The 19,916-nt window shown below is 44.6% G+C and overlaps 1 protein-coding gene across 4 annotated transcripts; it reads right to left on the bottom strand.

Moving 5' to 3' along the window:
* Positions 1-1,330: 1,330 nt before the first annotated feature.
* On the bottom strand, positions 1,331-5,739 carry ACTC1 (actin alpha cardiac muscle 1). 4 transcript variants are annotated; one of them, XM_068963307.1, is made up of 7 exons: positions 5,611-5,739; positions 4,382-4,508; positions 4,184-4,270; positions 3,285-3,446; positions 2,965-3,156; positions 2,001-2,182; positions 1,331-1,474 (listed from the first exon to the last, which is right to left on the bottom strand). In XM_068963307.1, exons 1-7 carry the CDS (start codon positions 5,737-5,739, stop codon positions 1,331-1,333), a joined length of 1,023 nt encoding a protein of 340 aa, XP_068819408.1. The 4 variants fall into 4 exon arrangements, with proteins under 4 accessions (XP_068819408.1, XP_068819403.1, XP_068819416.1 ...); XM_068963302.1 differs by having other exon boundaries at positions 4,184-4,508; XM_068963315.1 differs by lacking the exon at positions 4,382-4,508 and having other exon boundaries at positions 4,184-4,379.
* Positions 5,740-19,916: the final 14,177 nt, after the last annotated feature.

Below are 19,916 nucleotides of genomic sequence, written 5' to 3'. Positions count from 1 at the left end.
CATACACTGGAACCTTCTGAGCAGTGTGTATGTGAACCCCTCAAAGACAGAGTACGATAGAGGTGCTATCCCCAACCTCCTTTGCAAGGATTACAGCACAGAGTGAAGTGAATGTTGTGTCTTTCTGCCCCCCTTAACCCCTCAGGCTTTAGAGCCTTCATTCTACTCAACCCAAGATCCCAAGATTTCAAAGAACTGAAGAGCCTGCAGCTGTCTGTCCCACAGGTTAGTCACTGACTAGGCGGAGGTATCTGGTGCCTGTTTCCTCATACTTCTTTCGGTGTTTGTTTTCGGTCACACCACGTGGCTTGCATGATCTTAGTTCCAGGGACTGAATCCGCACCCACAGAAGTAAAAGCTCGGAGTCCTAACTGCTAGGCCTCCAGAGAATTCCCCATCCTCACATTTGTTTTGAACATTCACAGTGGTCTTGATTTGCTTGGGGAGTATTTGGAATGGGCTATGGCTGGGCTTTTCTGTCAGCTGGCCTCCCTGTTTCACTGTTAACATGCATGGCCCTCAGGAAGACAACTGAAGAGACTGTGAATTGAGAATTTATACTAATCTAGTTTAAATAACCTTTGACTTTCTCATTACCAATATCTTTGTGGCTTTGGCAAAGTCACAAAAATAGCTGGAACATGTGCTAAAACCACAATTTTCAGTGTTATTATAGAAACTAATCTTCACAAGCTGTATTCTCCAATCCATTTCTCACTAATGTGGACCTAAACCTAATCACACTAATGAAATGACAGAGGATGAGATGGTTGGATGGCATCACCAACTCGATGGACATGAGTTTGAGCAACCTCTGGGAGTTGGTGATAGACAGGGAACCCCGGCATGCTGCAGTTAATGGGATCGCAGAGTCAAACATAATGGAGCAACTGAACTGAACTGAAAACCTAATCTGCTTTTCAGATATAAATTATCTTCATGATTCTGTCCCAAAGGGTAAAATCAAAATTTAATATTGTAGCTCCCAGCTAAAAGTCATGCTGATGAACGGATGTGGTGCTGTGATATTATGAAGCTCATGGTATCAAGGCCATCAGTATACAAGCTCACAGACTGAGTAAGCAAACCTTGGCCCCATCCCACTCCTTGCCCAAACCCCAAACAGAAATAAGAAATGCTTGCTTTTGTAGGTTGCAAGTCCTGATCTGGTTTATTTATAAAGCAATAAATATTAGAAGCACAAATAAATTGCACGTGTGTAAACAAACTGTACAATGATTGATGAGAGATGAGGGAGGGTGGTTCAGAAGACTCCAAAAAGCATCATACCATCATCCTGAATGTAATGTAGACTAAGAGAGAAGGCACCTTAGAAGCACTTGCGGTGGACAATGGAGGGGCCTGCCTCATCATACTCTTGCTTGCTGATCCACATCTGCTGGAAGGTGGACAGGGAGGCCAGGATGGAGCCCCCAATCCAGACAGAGTACTTACGCTCAGGAGGAGCAATAATCTGCAGAAGGAAAGCAAAAACTGCCAGTGAACTCTGAGGTTCCAAGCAACAGAGTAAGCAACATGGTGGGGAGATTCACGGAAAATACACCGGTGATCAAGTCACGGTAATGTGATACAAATGAATAAGCCCAGTAATCCTACAAATGAATATGGTTGACTCACAATGAAAGCATTTTTCTCTATTTCATCATTTCATGATCAAAGACTCTGTGAAATAGAAGTTTCCCACTTCTCTAAACCAGAGAATATGTGGCAATAAGCTATAGGCATGGTGAAGCCTAGCCTGAAAGTTGGGGTCTTTCAAAATATGTTCAAAGATTCAGATTTTTTTTTTCTCAAAGATTTATTTTTATCCACTGCTCTAAAGTGTTTTAAAATCTCCTATCTTGGGGAAAGTGCCAGAAAAGTCAGAAAAGGTGCTATAAAAGCAAAAGGTTTCTGTGAGACAGGAAGCTATTTGTGTGAGGGGAAAGGAGTTAGGAATTCTGCTTGGTTGCCCCCACCCCACCACAAAAGTTCTTTACCTTGATTTTCATGGTGCTGGGAGCCAGGGCAGTGATTTCCTTTTGCATGCGATCAGCAATACCAGGGTACATGGTGGTACCTCCGGATAAGACATTGTTGGCATACAGGTCCTTGCGAATATCAATGTCACATTTCATGATGCTGTTGTAAGTCGTTTCATGGATGCCAGCTGATTCCATACCTATGAACAAGTTTTAAAAAAGTCACAGTGCATTCAGGCCATGGGGCCAGGGTGGAGGGAAGAGAACAAGACTCCTCTGTGTTGGTAAACTGTCACCATTTGTCTCTGAAACACATGTTCCTCTATAAGATACACTGCAGAGTTTTGTGGAACAGGTGTCTTAAAAGTGCTGAGAGTAATCTACAACAGACTGCTAAGACACAAACAACTGCTTTTAGCACCTGTTTGGAGGGAACACTCGCTGTACCCATCAGACCCATGGAGATGTAATAGAAAAGCATGAGACATACATTCATGTGAAATGAATGTCATTCTTATTTATGGACTAAAATAAGATACTGACAAGCTTCCTCTTGGAAATTCCTGCTTAGGAAAGATGTTCAGTGACACATGAGTGTCCAGTTATTACCATAAGTAGGATTGTTGTCACACTTAATAATGAATGACTTGGAAGTAAGGTCTAGCTACTTGGTGATGGAATATACCAGAATAAGTCAGCACTCTTGAGTCATCGTCTCTTCCTTGCAGATATGGATTATTCAGTTACTACTCTATCTCATTCCTTGTTTCAAGATGAAGCCGTTGTGTCATCCTTTATCGTATCATTGCTGCAGAGGAGGAATGGCCATCCCAGCAAAAGCCATTGGGACCTGAGGCTGAACTGTGTGGGTCTCCAAGCTATGACTACTTTCAACACAAGGGCCCCTTAATCATTGTTGATTATAATAGATTTTTCTCTGGAAGCCCCAAGCTGTGTTTCTGCACCAGACCATACAACTCACCAATGAAGGAGGGCTGGAAGAGCGTCTCAGGGCAGCGGAAGCGCTCATTGCCAATAGTGATGACTTGGCCATCAGGCAGTTCATAGCTCTTCTCCAGAGAGGAGGAAGAAGCAGCCGTAGCCATCTCATTCTCAAAATCCAGAGCAACATAGCACAGCTTCTCTTTAATGTCACGAACAATCTCTCGTTCAGCTGCAGAAATAAAGAGGGTCACAGGTAAGCTTTGAAGAATGACATCAGCTTTGGAGAGGTAGGTGGGTTCACTGGTGGAGGAGAAAACCAGACACCTACTGTGGCAGATGAAACACACACAGACTCACCGGTGGTGACAAAAGAGTAGCCGCGCTCAGTGAGGATCTTCATGAGGTAATCCGTGAGATCCCGACCAGCTAGATCCAGACGCATGATGGCGTGGGGCAAGGCATAGCCTTCATAGATGGGGACGTTGTGGGTCACACCATCCCCAGAGTCCAGAACAATGCCTATCAGAGGAAGTAGGCAAAAACAAGGTAAATCTCTGAGGACACCAATGCTTTTGCCATGTCAAAGCCTACTTCCACTCTTGGCCAAGAGAAACTAGCACTGGGCAAAGATCCAGATAAAATTAGATCCCTTAGACGTGAAGAATAAAAATGAGCATAATGAATGCTAAGCCTAAAGCCAGCAACAGCTCATCCTTTTAAATATTGTGGTAGAAGAATTTCCACAGGAGAGTTTCAAATGACCGTCCCTCTTACCAATCATTAGCACATCATGCAAGCCTCCAGGTGTGTTTTTTTGTTTTTGTTTTTCCTCACATCTAACTTACATGTTTCTCTCTTTTTTGACTCAGACCTTGTAGGGAATGTAGGTTCTCCCTGCATTCGTCTCTACTGGAGATGTTTGCCCAGGGGCTGCGATAACGTGAACACACACCAACGATTGCTGCATTCCAGGTTACTAGTTTGTGCAGAGCCTCAATATCTGACATCACATATTTTAGGCAAGGAAAGGCTCTAACTCCATATTCTTTCCACTCTTAGAAATAAGCGTGCTCAGGGTACTACTGTTACCTCTCTCTCTTGGCACAGACACCTTCCCAGAGAGTGTGAGGAAAGAGATCACTCTTTTTTCATTGGGGAAACTGATTCACAGCAAGGTCAGTGATTTGGGAGTGTAATTAAGAGTGTAATTAACCAGAGACTATCTCATAATCACACACCTTACAATCCAAACACACCTGTGGTACGGCCAGAAGCATACAGGGACAGCACCGCCTGGATGGCCACATACATGGCGGGGACATTGAAGGTCTCAAACATGATCTGAGTCATCTTCTCACGGTTGGCCTTGGGGTTCAGTGGAGCCTCAGTGAGCAGAGTGGGGTGCTCCTCTGGGGCTACACGGAGCTCATTGTAGAAAGTATGGTGCCAGATCTTCTCCATGTCATCCCAGTTGGTGATGATGCCATGTTCAATGGGGTACTTGAGAGTCAGAATACCTCGCTTGCTCTGGGCTTCATCACCTACATAGGAATCCTTCTGACCCATACCCACCATGACTCCCTACAAGAAGAAAGAGATTAGAAAATCAAGCTTCCTCCATGTCAGGAATGTATTCAATGCCTAATTAGTCTAACTGCCCAAATCAAGGGGCATCTTATGAATACCAGAAATAATAAACAATAGTTTACCCCAATTCAGAAATATCATTTAAAATCAGTCCTGTACCTTTTCTCTATCCCACCCTCAGAAGGCATAATTCTATTGTTTAGACTATAACTGGGGGTGAGGAGGAATGAAGCTATTTCACTGAAGAAGCAGAGCATCATCTCATTTTTAAATTGCCATAATGTCTTCATTAAATTATTAAGCTTATCACCTATGTCAACTGGAATATAAATGACTATACTGTGGAATGACTGCATTAATGACACATTGTATGTCTCCTCAGAAAAGATTTTGGCATTCATCAAGTGAACCTAAAAAGGACAGATATGCCATTATCATTGTGTCTGTGAAATCCAGCTTACCCAGAGTGTCCTGGAGTACCCATGGTCACCCACACTGAGGAACCCCGCTCTCCTCCCTGGCAGTCTGTCTGGCCAGGCATTGTGGCACAGCCAGAGAGCATGGTATCTCTTTTAATAAACAAGGTGGTATGTCACTATCACTATGCACTTACTGCCTCTGTCACGCCTGGCTTCTAAAAATGCAATGGCCAGGAAGCAGATAGATTACATCTTTGGGGAGCCCTATACACTGGCTGTGAACAAGAGGGAGCATTGTGGCTTGGCCCCTGGTTGGTTGGGAGATGTTGTATTATTATGAGTTTTGAACAGGACTGAAAAAAAAAAAAAAAGGCCAAGGAGTAAGGTGAAATGTATAAGAGGAAGAAAAGGCTGAGAGAATCTGCTGCCTTTCACACCAGGGACTTGGACCCTTGGTGAGCTGTGTCCTTGAAGCGGACTGGGGTGGGGTGTGGAATGCACATTTCCTGGTATGTCGGCGGGTGTAAGTTGTTACTTGTCAGCTCGGATTTGAAGCTAAGTCATCTTTTCCTATCTAACCTAAAGAGTTCACGAAACAGGAGAGTTGCTGGGCTGAAGAGGTGGCAGGAGAGGGGTGTGCAATGGGGCTGGGGACTACGAAGCGGGGTGCAGGTTACCTGGTGGCGCGGGCGGCCCACGATGGAAGGGAAGACGGCGCGGGGCGCGTCGTCGCCCGCGAAGCCGGCCTTCACCAGCCCGGAACCGTTGTCGCACACCAGGGCGGTGGTCTCCTCATCGTCGCACATCTTGGCACAGCTTCAGCGGGGTCTGCGGGTGGAGCAGAGCAAGGCGGCCCAAGTTCAACGCCTGCGGAGCTGGCCTGCTCCGCTCCCCCGGAGGAGGGGACAGAGCAGAGGGGGTTCCGCGGGCGGGAGTCGGGGGCGGGGGACGCCTGCCATCTCCCTTCCCCTGGGGCAGAAAAAGAGTGAGAAGAACCTGCGGAGCAGGGGAAGAGGACCCGGACAGGCTCCCCGGCCAGCAGGCTCACGCTCTGCCCCAGGGCAAGAGGGACAGTCATCCCTTAGAAGCTCCTCCCCAGCCCTTCACACTTTCGCCTTTTCACAAACTGGGAACCACTACGGCTTCATCCACACTCCCATCCATGCTCCAGCCCCAGGGGGAGAGGAAAGCACAAGACAACAGGGACCCCCAGTGGGGCGCAAGGCTCCCCCTCTGCGAGCCCCTCTCCTGCGAAGACCGAGACCCAGGACAAAAGAAGTCGGAACCAAACGGAAAGTTTGGTCTTAAAAGAAGAAAAGTGATGGAGCGGCGGGAGCGCGGGGCACCTGCTCCGGGCGCGGGGCGGAGGGAGGCGCGGAGGCGGGCGGCGCTGACTCACGGTCCGCGGGGCGGGATCTGCTCGGTTGCTCAGACGGCGGCAGGCGCTGGTGCCCCGCGCGCGGCGCGCGGCTTTATAGTGCGCTGATGGACGGGGTCAGTTGGAGCGACCGGGGGCTGGGGTGGGGGGCCCGGTCGGCCACCTTGCCTTATTTGGTCGCCTTCGCACCACTGAGGAGCGCCGAGGCCATTCATGGAGCCAAGGGCAGGGGAGAGTATCAGCCAGGGGGCCCCCAGACCATGTAAGGAAGGGGAGGGGGCAACCAGGGGGATGGCCAAATAGGGAGCTGGGGAGGGGCAGACCGTGGAGGGTAGGGGGCAGGGGAAGACTGAGTGACGCCAGACCACCCCTCCCCCTTCTTGGGTGGGGGTGCTCCCTGGGTGTGCTCCGAGCTGGTTCCTCCGCAGCCCCGCCAGCCTAAGAGACAATAAGCCACATACAAGTGGGAAGGCTTGGCGCCCTGCCCTCTGCTGAGGGGTCCTAACAGCTGGGCCTGGGCAGCGGGGGAGTGACGGCAGCTTCTCATCCTCTGGCTCTGGGAGCTGGAGGAGCCGAGCCCTGGGAATCCTCATGGGCCCTAACGACACCCCAGCAGCACAACTGGGGGCCAGAAAAGGGGCTCATGGCGCAGAACACCCTCCTGGGCTAGTCCCCACCAACCTGCATGACAGCTCAGAGATCTGTACTCTTCTGCGGCAGAAAGCCGAGATTAACCAAGGCCACCTTGGTTCCCGATTTATGCTTGGTTCCAGGGGCTGGTTAGGGAAGAGGCCAGACAAAGCTGCTGAGAGCTTGCCCAGTCTTGCTGGGGAACAGAGCAGGTGTACCCCGGCCCAGACATCAGGTGGCTTTCCTCCATGTCTCCAGGGTTTTGCTCAAACTCAGACTCCTGTCTTTAGGCCAGAAAAGGACTCCTTGCTGTAAAAGTGAATGAAGGAACAAATGCCAAAGATGGCTTGTCCATTAGCTGGTGGATGAAGGTTTCCCTGGTGGCTCAGATGGTAAAGAATCAGCCTGTAATACAGGAGACCTGGGTTCAATCCCTGGGTTGGGAAGAAGCCCTGGAGAAGGGAATGGCAACCCACTCCAGTATTCTTGCTGGGAGAATTCCATGGACAGAGGAGCCTAGTGGGCTATAGTCCATGGGGTCAGAAAGAGTCGGACACCACTAAGTGACTAACACATGCACATAGGGGAACATCCGTAAACTGAGGGCCAAGGCCTTTACTCCAGGTGAAGATAAGACTGAAAGAGAACTATTCTTGTCAAGAAGAAAACAGCAACTTCAACCAGTGAACATACGTAAGAGATATCATCATGACCAGGCATGAATTAGAAAAGCAGAGTTTCAGGCCCTACCCCAGAACTACTGAAGCAGAAGCTGCTTTCTAGCAAGATGCTTAGTTGATTCATATGTATGTCGATGCGTAAAAAACCCAGGTATAAACGATATCAGCTCCTTTGTGGAGGATCTTGGGATTTTGGAGAAAGGGATGACATGAATCAAGGAGGCGAGAAAGGAACAGAGAGATAGAAGAAGGACACAGATCCCTGGTTTGCCCTGGGGTGCCCTGTATTCTCAGTTCTTGACCGGCACTTTGATTTTTAATGCTTGTGTTTTTCCTCCCGTTCACACCAGTTAAAAATAGAAAACTGGGCACAGGCATCTATCTCTGGAGTGGTCTTGGATTGATATGCTAAGGAGGCCTGCTGATTAGATACTTGTCCAGACTGGGGAATGCTGGGTCCTCCCCTCTGAGCTCCCCAACCATGTTTGGGTTGGTCTGGAGAAGAAACCCTGAGGGCAGCTGGGTGATGGAGCCAGGTGAGGGTCATGCCATCTGGGCTCGTTCTGCCATGAGGTAAGCCTTTTTCAGTGAAAATGCCCATAGACAGGAGGCAAAGAGCAGAGCTGCTTGGGCTCAGGCAGATGCAGAAGAACCAAGAAAAAGCAGAAATGTGACTGGTGATACAGGCCAACATCCCTGGGTTTGACCCTTGCCTCTGTCACTTATTACCTGTTTTGCTCTCGGACAAATCACTTCACTGTCCTAAGCCCCAATTTTACCCTCTGAAAAAGGATACAACTCTTTTCCAGCAGGGGTTACTAGTATTAGTAATAACTAGAGACAAGTGATATAAGCCACATAGAAGATAGAAAGCAAATAGTAACTATTACAATTCAGTAATAATGACACAGGCAGCTGTAGTTCTCACTTTTGAAATTTTGGGTCAATTTCATTCACTTATTGATTCAGCAAATATTTCTGGGACAAGAACTGTGCTTGTCACTGGGAAATAGTGAGCAATAAAACAGCAGGACTCATACTGCAGAGCAACTGCAAAGGAGTCAGAGACAGTTATTTATGGTACGTGCTGGGAAGGACAAGGAGAGAATCACTGGGATAGTCACAAAAATGGGGATTCAAACGAGGGTTCAGGACTTCCCTGGTAGTCCAGTGGTTAAGACTCCAAGCTTCCACTTCAGAGGGTGAGTTCAATCCCTGGACAGGGAAAGTTCTACATGCCTTGTGGTACACTTCCCCTACCAAAAGAAGCCTTTCAGAGAAAGGCTTCCTGAGGAAATATTTCATTATTTTTAAAGTAGAGTAGGACTGAAGTTCATGACCATTTGTGTGAAAGAAACAGTTTCTCTTTGGGAGTGGCTGATGGCACATTCCCACGTTCACTGCCATTTGTATAAAGGGAACTCCTGGAAAGTTCAGCAGATCACCAAACACCATGGTTATTTCTGAATCCTTTGTAAATACTTCCAGGGCTCAGGACACCAATTCCAGCCCACCCACCTAGGGATCAGTCTGCCCTGGGAGTAGGTCGGTGGAGTACTGAAACCAGTTTCATAGTCATCACCCTTAAAATGTTTAAAAAATAATTTCATGTTTTCTCATTTAGAACAAAACATATTTTCTTATGCATTATACTTATGGTAAGAACACTTTTTCCCATTCAAGACATGATGGTTCGATCTTTGTTCATTGTAATACTGTTCAATTTCCACATTTTAAAACTCTAAACCCTATTTTTATATATCTTAAAATTTAAGTCAATGGGAATATAAGATTCCAAGATTGATTTTCCTTTGACACCATTTTTCAGGGATCCATTTAATTTGAAAATTGATAGTGTCTACTTAAGTATAGAAAAGTGACTTACCTTTTGTGGTGCATTCTGGACTTATAAAAAAATTTTGGTAAAATATATATACCACAAAACCCTCTAAAATTGCACAGTTCAGTAGTGTTAAGTACATTCACATTACTGTGCAGCCAGCCAAACTCCCAGTTTTTGATGCAACTTGTGAATAAATTGACTTCACAAATCCAGGAATGGCTGTGCCCTGCAGTTTAAGAAAGACTGTCTTCTACATGGTAGAGAACCATTGTTGTGCCTGCTTTGCCCAAGGTCACATGGGTGAACAAATGGAAGAGTGAGGCTTCAAATCCAGGCACCAGACCAGTCCCTCCCTAATCCTAACCACCCCCTCAAAGGCCATCTAGTCCACTCAGACTGCTGTTTCTCCAAGTGGAAGGCTGCAGCCACTTGTAGCCAAATTACCTGGACTGCCTAATAGCAATGCAAATTTCCAGGCTTCACCCTGGAAGTGTGAATCTGCATTTTAAGTAAGTCACCACCCCCCTTCCCCAGGTACTTCACAGACAAACTTGCAGGCACTGCCTGGCTCTTCTTCCCCAGGCCCGAGGAGCTGTGCTGAAGGCTGCCCAAGCTGCCAGCACCGGCCTGAATCCAGCTTGGCTGACCTTGAACATCCCAACGGGATGGCAGAAGCCAAACTCGGGCATGTCCCCAGGCTCTCGAGGGCCAGCAAGGCCCTTCTGGGCAGGGACAGGCCATGAGGGAGACGTGCAGGGCTGGCTGAAGGAACAGAAGGTGGGACAGTTCCCGCTGCCCTTGCCTCGAGGGAAGCCTGTTTCATCCACCATCTGCTGGGATCTGCAAGGGAGCGGCCGGCCTCCTCCCGGCACTGGGGGATTAGCAGTCACTTATCTCAGCTGTTCCTCCATTCGGAGGTGTCACAGTATTTACAGAGAAGCCAGAAACAGACTGAGCCACACTTAATTCCTCTGCAGGAGCCCTCCTAGCCCCTCCTGTAGCCCCTCCTGCATTCCACGTGCTAGGAGGCAGTGTGGGGAGGTGCTTTTTCTAGCCCAGACCAGGGCTCAGGGAGCCACCCTTCCTAACCTTTTCTATTTTCTTTTCCTGCACATTTGTTCCCTCCCCCTGCCCTCTGACAGGAGCTGGGCTTCAGTTTTCATTAAAAGAGGAAAGTGACGGGACTGTGAGGGATGCAGGCCCCCACACATCCTGGCGCTCAGAATTCAATACCGGGGCATGCCTAATCTCCGCCACATGCTGCCCCATGTTTTACATGCAACCGCCGAGAAGATTAACCTAGGGGGAGGGTATTTCAACTCCAAATGGATTCTGTTCTAGGCAGATTCTGGCAGTCACTGCCTTCTGACATGATAGGAGCAACTGTGATGAACCATTTAATGAAATTTAGAGAAAAGACAAGGAGGATGAGGGAAGGGGAGCATCATGTAGAAGGGTGTCCTTCTGAGTCTGAGTCACCTGGGACTAATGCTTGAAAAGCCAAATCTTTACTCTCTTCTATCCTGGGAAATCACAAAGGATTTCTAATCTGAATTCCTTAAAAGGAGTTTGAATCCTAGAATGAAGTGCTGAAGTTCGCAGGTTTCTGCTTGGAAGGTATTCCTCTTAACTCAGATTTGGCTTGCTCCCCACACTGGCAGTAACTATTTATGGAGTTTCGACTTTTCAAGTGTTACCTGGAGCAATCCTGTCTTCCCCAGAGAGCCCAAATGTGGTATCACCCAAACCCAGGCCTAAGTGTTGAGATCACCCAAGAGCTAGGGGGTCTGTGTGGGAGGTGAAAGCTGTGATCACAGCAATCCTCCTGCCAGCCACATTCCCTCAGCTGTATGTGTGGAGTCCATCTCTGCCTTGTCAAAAGTAGGCGCAACTGGGTAGGATTGTAAACTGGTATAGTTACTATGGAGAACAGTATGAAGGTTCCTTAAAAAATAAAAATAGAACTACCATATGAAGCAGAAATCCCACTCCTGGGCATATACTCAGAGTAAACTGTAATTCAAACACATACATGCACCCTAGTGTTCATTGCAGCACTATTTACAATAGCCAGAACATGGCAGCAACCTAAATGTCCATCAATACAGGAATGGAGAAAGAAGATGTGGTCAGTCAAGTTTAGTCGCTCAGTTGTGTCCAACTCTTTGCAACCCCATGGACTGCAGCACACCAGGCTTCTCTGTCCATCACCAACTCTTGAAGCTTGCTCATGCCTATGGAGTTGGTGATGCCATCCAACCATCTCATCCTCTGTCATCCTCTTCTCCTCCTGTCTTGAGTCTTTCCCAGCATCAGGGTCTTTTCCAATGTGTCAGTCTTTTGCATCAGGTGGCCAAAGTATTAGAGCGTCAGCTTCAGCATCAGTCCTTCCAATGAATATTCAGGGCTGATTTCCTTTAGGATTGACTGATTTGATCTCCTTGCTGTCCAAGGGACTCTCAAGAGTCTTCTTGAACACCACAATTCAAAACCATCAATTCTTTGGTGCTCAGCTTTATTTATGGTCCAACACTCACATCTCTCAAGAAGATGTGGTGCATATATTCAATGGAATATTACTCAGCCATCAAAAAGAATGAAATAGTGCCATTTGCAGCAACATGGATGATCTAGAGATTGTCATATTGAGTGAAATAAGTCAGACACAGACAAATATCATATGATATTGCTATATGTGGAATCCTAAAAATAGGGTATGAATGAACTTATCTACGAAACCTGAATAGAGTCATAGATATGGAAAACAGACGTATGGTTATCAGGGGATAAGTAGGGGAGGAATAAATTGGGAGACTGGAATTGACATAAACACTACCATATATAAAATAGATAATAAGAACTTTATAGCATAAAGAGCTCTACTCAATGCTCTGTAATACATATGTGTATATGTAAAGATTCCCCTTACCTCTGAAACTAACACAACATTGTAAATCACCTATACTGCAAATAAATTTTTTTTTAAAGTAAGCACACATCTGACATGCAACAGAAGTAGCAGTAAGACTAATTGCTAGCATTTTTAAAGTGTATACTGGGTCCATGCACTATACTGAAACTTCATATGTGTACGTGATCAACATAGTAAGCTTCTAGATGAAGCTGGACTGACTGCTAGCTGCAGAATCCATCTTTACAGACCTACTCTTTAATATGATATTAGTAGCCTATATGAAGAGGCTATGTAGGAAACAAGTCATACTGTTGCAAGGATGTTGTCATGGGTATTCTTCATAGGATATGGTCTTTTTAATTTTTTAATTGGAGGAAAATTGCTTTACCATGTTGTGTTGTTTTCTGCCATAAACAACACAAATCAGCAATAATACATACAGTATGGTCTTTATGAGCCTCTTAGAAGAATTTCCTGTCTGGTCCTTATACCAACAACAAAGGATTTCTACCAAGTAACCGGTTTGTTTTGATCCTGTAGATCCTGAATCTAGTGACTGATCAGAGTTTTCTTTTGGCAGTGGCCAAGAAAACCCTCAGGGCCTCCCTGGAAGCTCAGCTGGTAAAGAATCCACCTGCAATGCAGGTGATCCAGTTTGATTCCTGAGTTGGCAAGATCCACTGGAGAAGGGATAGGCTACCCACCCCAGTATTCTTGGGCTTGCCTGGTGGCTCAGATCGTAAAGAATTCACTTGCAGTGTGGGAGACCTGGGTTGATCTCTGGGTTGGGAAGATCCCATGGAGGAGGGCATGGCAACCCATTCCAGTATTCTTGCCTGAAGAATGGACTCTGTCCATGGGGTCATCAAGAGCTGGACATGACTGAGCAACTAAGCACAACACAAGAAAAGCCTCGGAAAACTACACTTGTGGCCCAATTGTTCATTATGATCTGTCTTGCACATCCACCTCTATTTTTCATTTTCTTTTTCTTCCACCTTTAAATTTTCTATGTCCATCTATCTTTATAAGCTAAGCTGCCATGCATCTTTTATGAGAGATAACAAAGGATGAATGGATAAATAGATAAAAATGAACTCATGGGACCATGGAGAGAATATTTGAAATTGAAATTGGGGTGATCAAGTAACCAAGAATCCAAGATATCTTGCATATGTCTGCTGGTTTCTTCCTTCCAAATGCAAGCATATATACTTCATAAAAGTACCCTTTGCCTATGAGGGATTGTATCTTTTTTATTTTCCTCTTAACATCATGGTAAATTTACTTGGCAATTTAAAATAACCTTTCCCTCGCTATAAAAATAATAAGTGCGTATTGTGGTAAACTAGGAAACACTGAACAGAGAAGGACAAAGAAAATGACATGTCTGGTTGAGTTTTTAAAGCCTTCCATTTTAACTTCCCTAAAATAAAATTAAATGTGACATGAAATTCATGAGGCCTTGGCTTCCATATCTATTCCTCCTATTCTGGTCGTTTGCAAGAATGTCCACTTGCTCTTTAAAGAGAGACAAGCAATGCAAGGAATTTGCATTAAAAGCATTTTTTTGGTTTTACTATATTAATCTAAATTATCTCTAGTCAACAGCTGGAACCAAAGAATGCCAAACCGGGAACAGGCTCTGCCGTTAGGATTACAGAATCTACATTTCACTTTTATGTTTTCGAGGGTGGGTTTTCATTGCCAACCCAGCTGTTGAACTGTTTCAAAATTAGTCTGAAAAGAGGAATCTATCATGAACATAAAACTAAATGGTGTAACTATATTGCTGAAGGCTTTGTCCTTCTGTGAAGAGTCTGAAAACAATTGTTTTTAGGGAACATATTTACAGCTAATTTATGATCAATATTTCCAAACTCTTCTTAGGGCTACAAATAACCAACTCCTCTTTCCTTTATAGCCTCTAACTTAATTTCATAAATTAAAAAGTAATAAAAATAAAGGCTTTGCCTAAAGCTGTGTTCACCAAAGATAGGAAACTGAGGTTGTTCCTCCAAAATATTGGATTGACAAAAAAGTTTGTTCAGTTTTAAGTACAAATAAAAGACATACTCTTTATTTTTGCCAAGAAGTTTATTGAACAATATATTCACTAAATGCATGAACTTTCTGGCCACTCTCTCCACGTATATGGCTTTTCAGAGAGATGAGCCAGGCTTTGAGAGCTGAGAAAAGAATCCACCATTGAGCCCTGATGTAACTCTGAAAAGTGATCAGAACAATCTTGAGCATGACCCAGAGAGGGTAACCATGTAAAGTATCACATCAACCAAGAAATACTTGCAAGGACTAGATAGCCATCAAGTGAGAATATTCTTTATGGATGAACAGGAAGGGTACCCTCTGTTCAGTTAACCCTTTTGTAAACTCTGTTTAAATATGCTGTTTTCCAGGGAGTTCACAGTTGCTGTATAACTTTGTAGCTCAACATCTGTAGATTTATGCTGGGCTCCCCTCTCCATCATGGGTACAGCTATCTTCTTTCTGTATCCTCTGCTCAGAGCCCTACTGCTGAGGGTGCAGAAAGGGATCCCTTAGACAGGAACAACCGGTTCCATCTGTGTTCACTCAAGTATTGCCAAAGGTGGCGGTGGAGAAAGAGGGAAACAAGTGGGGAGATGGTGGGGGGGTGGTACAGACCTATGTCCCCTCCACCCTCCCCATTAGTTTCTGTCTGAATAGGAAATGAAAAATGATAAATTGGAAACACATTGTATATACTGTGATGCTTTGCTTTCACACTGGGCAGTGGAAAATTTTAGGTAAACTGTGCTCATCTTGTCCTGCTCAGGGATGTGCACCCCAGAATGTAATGGAAATGGCAAAAGTGATCCTAAGAGGCAGAAAACGTTTATTAGAACTGCTCCAATTTTCTAGAAGTACCCACACTTCAGACCTGAAGTTGCTGTTGTTTTTTAGTCACTAAGTGCTGACCAACTCTTTGCAGTCCCATGGACTGCAGCCCACCAAGCTCCTCTGTCCATGGGATTCTCCAGGCAGATATACTGGAATGGATTGCCATTTCTTTCTCCAGGGAGTCGGGATTGAACCCAGGTCTCCTGCGTTGACAGGCAGGTTCTTTACCTTCTTTACCACTGAGCCACCAGGGAAGCCCCTCAGGCCTAAAGAAAAGATCCTAAAATATTGTTTCATAGTTTGTATCTTTGTGTACTCAAGAGTTTTCTTTGATCTGCCTGGAAACTAACCTTTATTCTGACTAAATATGAAAGCTTAAATGTTAAGCTTGCCTACTTGCTAACCTGGAACATATTTGTGTGAATCTGAGAGACTCTGAGTAAAAACTTTTTGCTGCTGTTTCCTCTGTTTCATAAAGATTGCTGTAGCGAGACCAAGCACACCTTCCCAAAGCATCTGCTTTAACCACAATCACACAGACAGAATCCTTAAAAAGTTGGTGTTATACACAAAACAGAAATAGACTCACAAACATGGAAAACAAATGTATGGTTACCAAAGGGGAAAGGGTGACAAGGAGGGATAAATTAGGCATTTGGGATTAACATATACACACTACTATATGTAAAATAGAAAAACAAAGGCCTACTGTATTATAGCATAGGAAACTGTATTCAATACTTTGTAATAACTTATAAAAGAAAAGAATCTGAAGATGAATATGTGTACAACTCTATCTTTTTGCTGTACATCTAAAACTAACACAATATTGTAAATCAACTATACTTCAATTAAAAAAAATAAATTTTTTAAAAGGTTGGTGTTGAGCAGTGGCTAAGAATGAACTAATGCTCTTTATTTCCTCAGATATTTGTGGGAGTAGAAGAGCTAGATAACATTTCATAATGTCACCACTCTGAGACTGATACGTGGCAATATACCTTTCATCCAAAAAAGTGTCACGCTAGGAAAATTTGGTACCCTGTGCTCGGAGTTTGTGTCATTTCTAATAAAGTATTTTTTACCCTCCTGGTGTCTCTGAATACTATTTAAATTCTCAGCATCAACCAAGAAGATATTCAGTTCTCAGTGACTGATTTTGAACAAAGGGCTTCAAATAATTTCTTTGAGACATTCAGGCTTGCTTTCACCTATGTGGAAGTTCAAATACGTTCTTAGTCTGTCATTTTGCAAGTCACTGAGCAAAATATTTTAAATGAATAAACCCTCTGACTTGAAAAAGCATTATTTCTAACTAAGCAGGATCAAAAGAATGATGCTTATTTTGCAAATTTAGACATGAACAAGAGGAAGAGTCCAATTTTGTGGCTAAATGGGGTTAGCCATTAAAATCAAGATATTGTTGACTCAATCAATGCTTTTGTCTTGCTTAGCCATTGGAGATTTCTACATAATAGCCTCCACATACTTGAAGAAAGATATTGCATCTCTGAGTGTTGTTTAGGATCTTTTTCTCCAGTAATGCTATTTTTAAAACTGTCCTCATATTTGGTCAATTATCTCACTCTGCTCCAAGTTTTCCTTGTGCAATAAAATCTCTTTTAGTTAAATTGGTTAGGTATTGAGTTTCTTGTTAAGTGGAAAACAACCATTGTTTGGAGAATTAAACTTATCTAAGTACATCTACAAAAAACTACAGAGAATATAATTTAATTTTCTTTGATGTTTCAGGAGTTATTTATAGAATAGTCTCATTTTGAAAATGAATTCTTGTTGAATACTATGGCATAATATATATGACAGATGCAGAATATTGAGCTGAACTAAAATTGTAACCATGTTTTCATGGTTATATGAAATAATAATTATTTCACACTTATATGAAATAATTGTTGGTATCAACATACCTGTTATCTATTAATGTTTATTCCTCTTAAAAATCAAGTATAGGGCCTCCCCTGGTGGTCCAGTGGTTAAGACTTTGCCTTTCAATGTAGGGAGTGCAGATTCGATCCCTGGTCAGGAAGCTAAGATCCCACACGCCTTGTAGTTGAAAAACCAAAACATAAAACAGAAGCAATATTGTAACAAATTCAATAAAGACTTAAAAAAAATCAAGTATAGATCTGACTTCTAGTTCTGGCCAAGATAAGGCATTCTATTCCTCCCAGGTCCTCCCTCTTATAACTGTGGACATGACATAGAAAGCAAGCAGAGGAAGACTCAAAGGAGGAAAGAAGAGGTGGACTCATAGGGACCTTGGGACAGTGATGAGTTCTATAGTTTCCCCTATCGCCTTCCATAGACCCCAGACAGGAACTCTAGCGGCCTCCATCCTGGAACTGCCAACGGGCAGAGACGGAGCACTAAGTAAAGGTCTGTTGTTGTTGTTTAGTCACTGAGCTGTGTCGGACTCTTCTGAGACCCCAGGCACTGTAGCCTGCTAGGCTCCTCTGTTCATGGGATTTCCCAGGCAAGAATACTGGAGTGGGTTGCCATTTCCTTCTCCAGGGCATCTTCCCATCCCAGGGATATAACCCACCTCTCCTACATTGGCAGGCAGATTCTTTACCACTGAGCTACCAGGGAAGCCCAAGAAAAGCTCTAAGAAGCTTTACAAAAAGTTCCTCTGGTCAGTGTGAAGTGAAAGTTGCTCCATCGTGTCCAACTCTTTGCGACCACATGGACTGAGGCCTGCCAGGCTCATCTGTCCATGGAATTCTCCAGGCAAGAACACTGGAGTGGGTAGTTTTTCCTTCTCAAAGGGATCTTCCCAACCCAGGGATGGAACCCAGGTCTCCTGCATTGCAGGCAGATTCTTTACCGTCTGAACCATCAGGGCTCTGGTGAAGGGACCAACGAAAGAGAGGCCTCACAGTGGAAAGCCTTTGTGGCAATACCTAACCCACTCCAGCCAAACACTAAGGAAATTGCATCCCAATATCCCTTCACTTCAGTGGGGCCGAATGGGGAGTTGATCTTTCTCCCCAACCCATCTCTGGAGAGGCAGGGGCAGGTGGTGGTGCTCTAATTCTCTTGCCTGGTGTTATTGGTAGGATGATCTGGGAGCTGATCTAATCTTTCCTGCCTGTTATCAACTAACAATGCTCCTATTCTCCCACCAGGGTGGTGTCAGCAGGATGGCATGAGGGATCCTCGTGATGGAACTGTTCTGTATTTTGGTGGCCATATGAATCTCTGCATGTGATAAAATTACATAGCACTGAATACACGCATGTGCTTCCCAGGTGGTTCAGTGTTAAAGAATCCCCCTGCCAACATAGCAGATGCAGGTTCAAGAGAAGATGCCCTGGAGAAGGAAAAGGCAACCCACTCCAGTATTCTTGCCTGAGAATTTCCATGGACAGAGGAGCCTGGCGTGCTACAGTCCATGAGGGTTGCAAAAGAATTGGACTTTACTTAGTGAATAAACAACAACAAATACACACATAGACACACACATGACTGCATGTAAAACTAAAACTGGTGATATCTGAATGCTGTTGATGGATTGCATCAGTGCCAGTTTCTTAGCTATGATATGGTTTCATAGTTAAACAAGAATGAAGGGTTTCATAGTTATATAGGAATGAAGGGTATACAGGATCTCTGGATTGTTTTTTATAGTTGCATAAGAATTTTGAACTGTGGTGTTGGAGAAGACTCTTGAGAGTCCCTTGGACTGCAAGGAGATCCAACCAGTCCATTCTGAAGGAGATCAACCCTGGGATTTCTTTGGAAGAAATGATGCTAAAGCTGAAACTCCAGTACTTTGGCCACCTCATGTGAAGAGTTGACTCATTGGAAAAGACTCTGATGCTGGGAGGGATTGGGGGCAGGAGGAGAAGGGGACGACAGAGGATGAGATGGCTGGATGGCATCACCGACTCGATGGACATGAGTGTGAGTGAACTCTGGGAGTTGGTGATGGACAGGGAGGCCTGGCGTGCTGTGATTCATGGGGTCGCAAAGAGTCAGACACGTCTGAGCAACTGAACTGAACTGAACTGACTAATGAATCTACAGTTATCTCAAAATATAAAAGTATTGAAAATAAAACACAAGGTACACTCCCTATATCCAGTGTTTTCAGTTTTCCATTCAGTCTGATTCTAATGAATTAGTTCCTATGTTCAGGTTACCATAGTTATGAAATTTAAATACAAGTCATATTAAATATATCTCACTTTCTATATTTATAGCAAGAATACTGGCTGGCCCAATTTAGATCTGGCAGGTGCAATTAGGCTCCACTGAGGCTGAAGACGTTCCAATGTCCATGGGCAAGTCTGACGAATCAGGTCCTGATAACAGTAGGCAAACCACGGTGTGATGGAAGAACCCTAGAGAGAGAGTTTACACCTACTGAAGGTGGAATCTGGTATAACAAGCAGACTCAGCAGACTCGGAAGACTGGAGAGGGGTGATGCTCCTGATTGATAGCATGGTAGCTCTTTAAAACATCCCAGCTGAGCTACCGCTGCTGCAGGTAAACACTTGAACTGGAAGGCCTATTTTGTCGACAAAGAGAGCCATCCCAGAGTAAAAAAGCAGAACTTCAAGGATGGGAATCCAGTTTCCTGAGCTGGTCCAGATCCACAGCGGAGCAGTGAAGGGTGTTTAACCTGAGATGCAGC

This window comes from Capricornis sumatraensis, chromosome 2 (assembly GCF_032405125.1).
Source record: "Capricornis sumatraensis isolate serow.1 chromosome 2, serow.2, whole genome shotgun sequence".
In the NCBI taxonomy this organism is placed as follows: Eukaryota; Metazoa; Chordata; class Mammalia; order Artiodactyla; family Bovidae; genus Capricornis; species Capricornis sumatraensis.
Note: the sequence above shows the minus strand (reverse complement) of the source record. Positions and strands in the feature narration are given on the sequence as shown.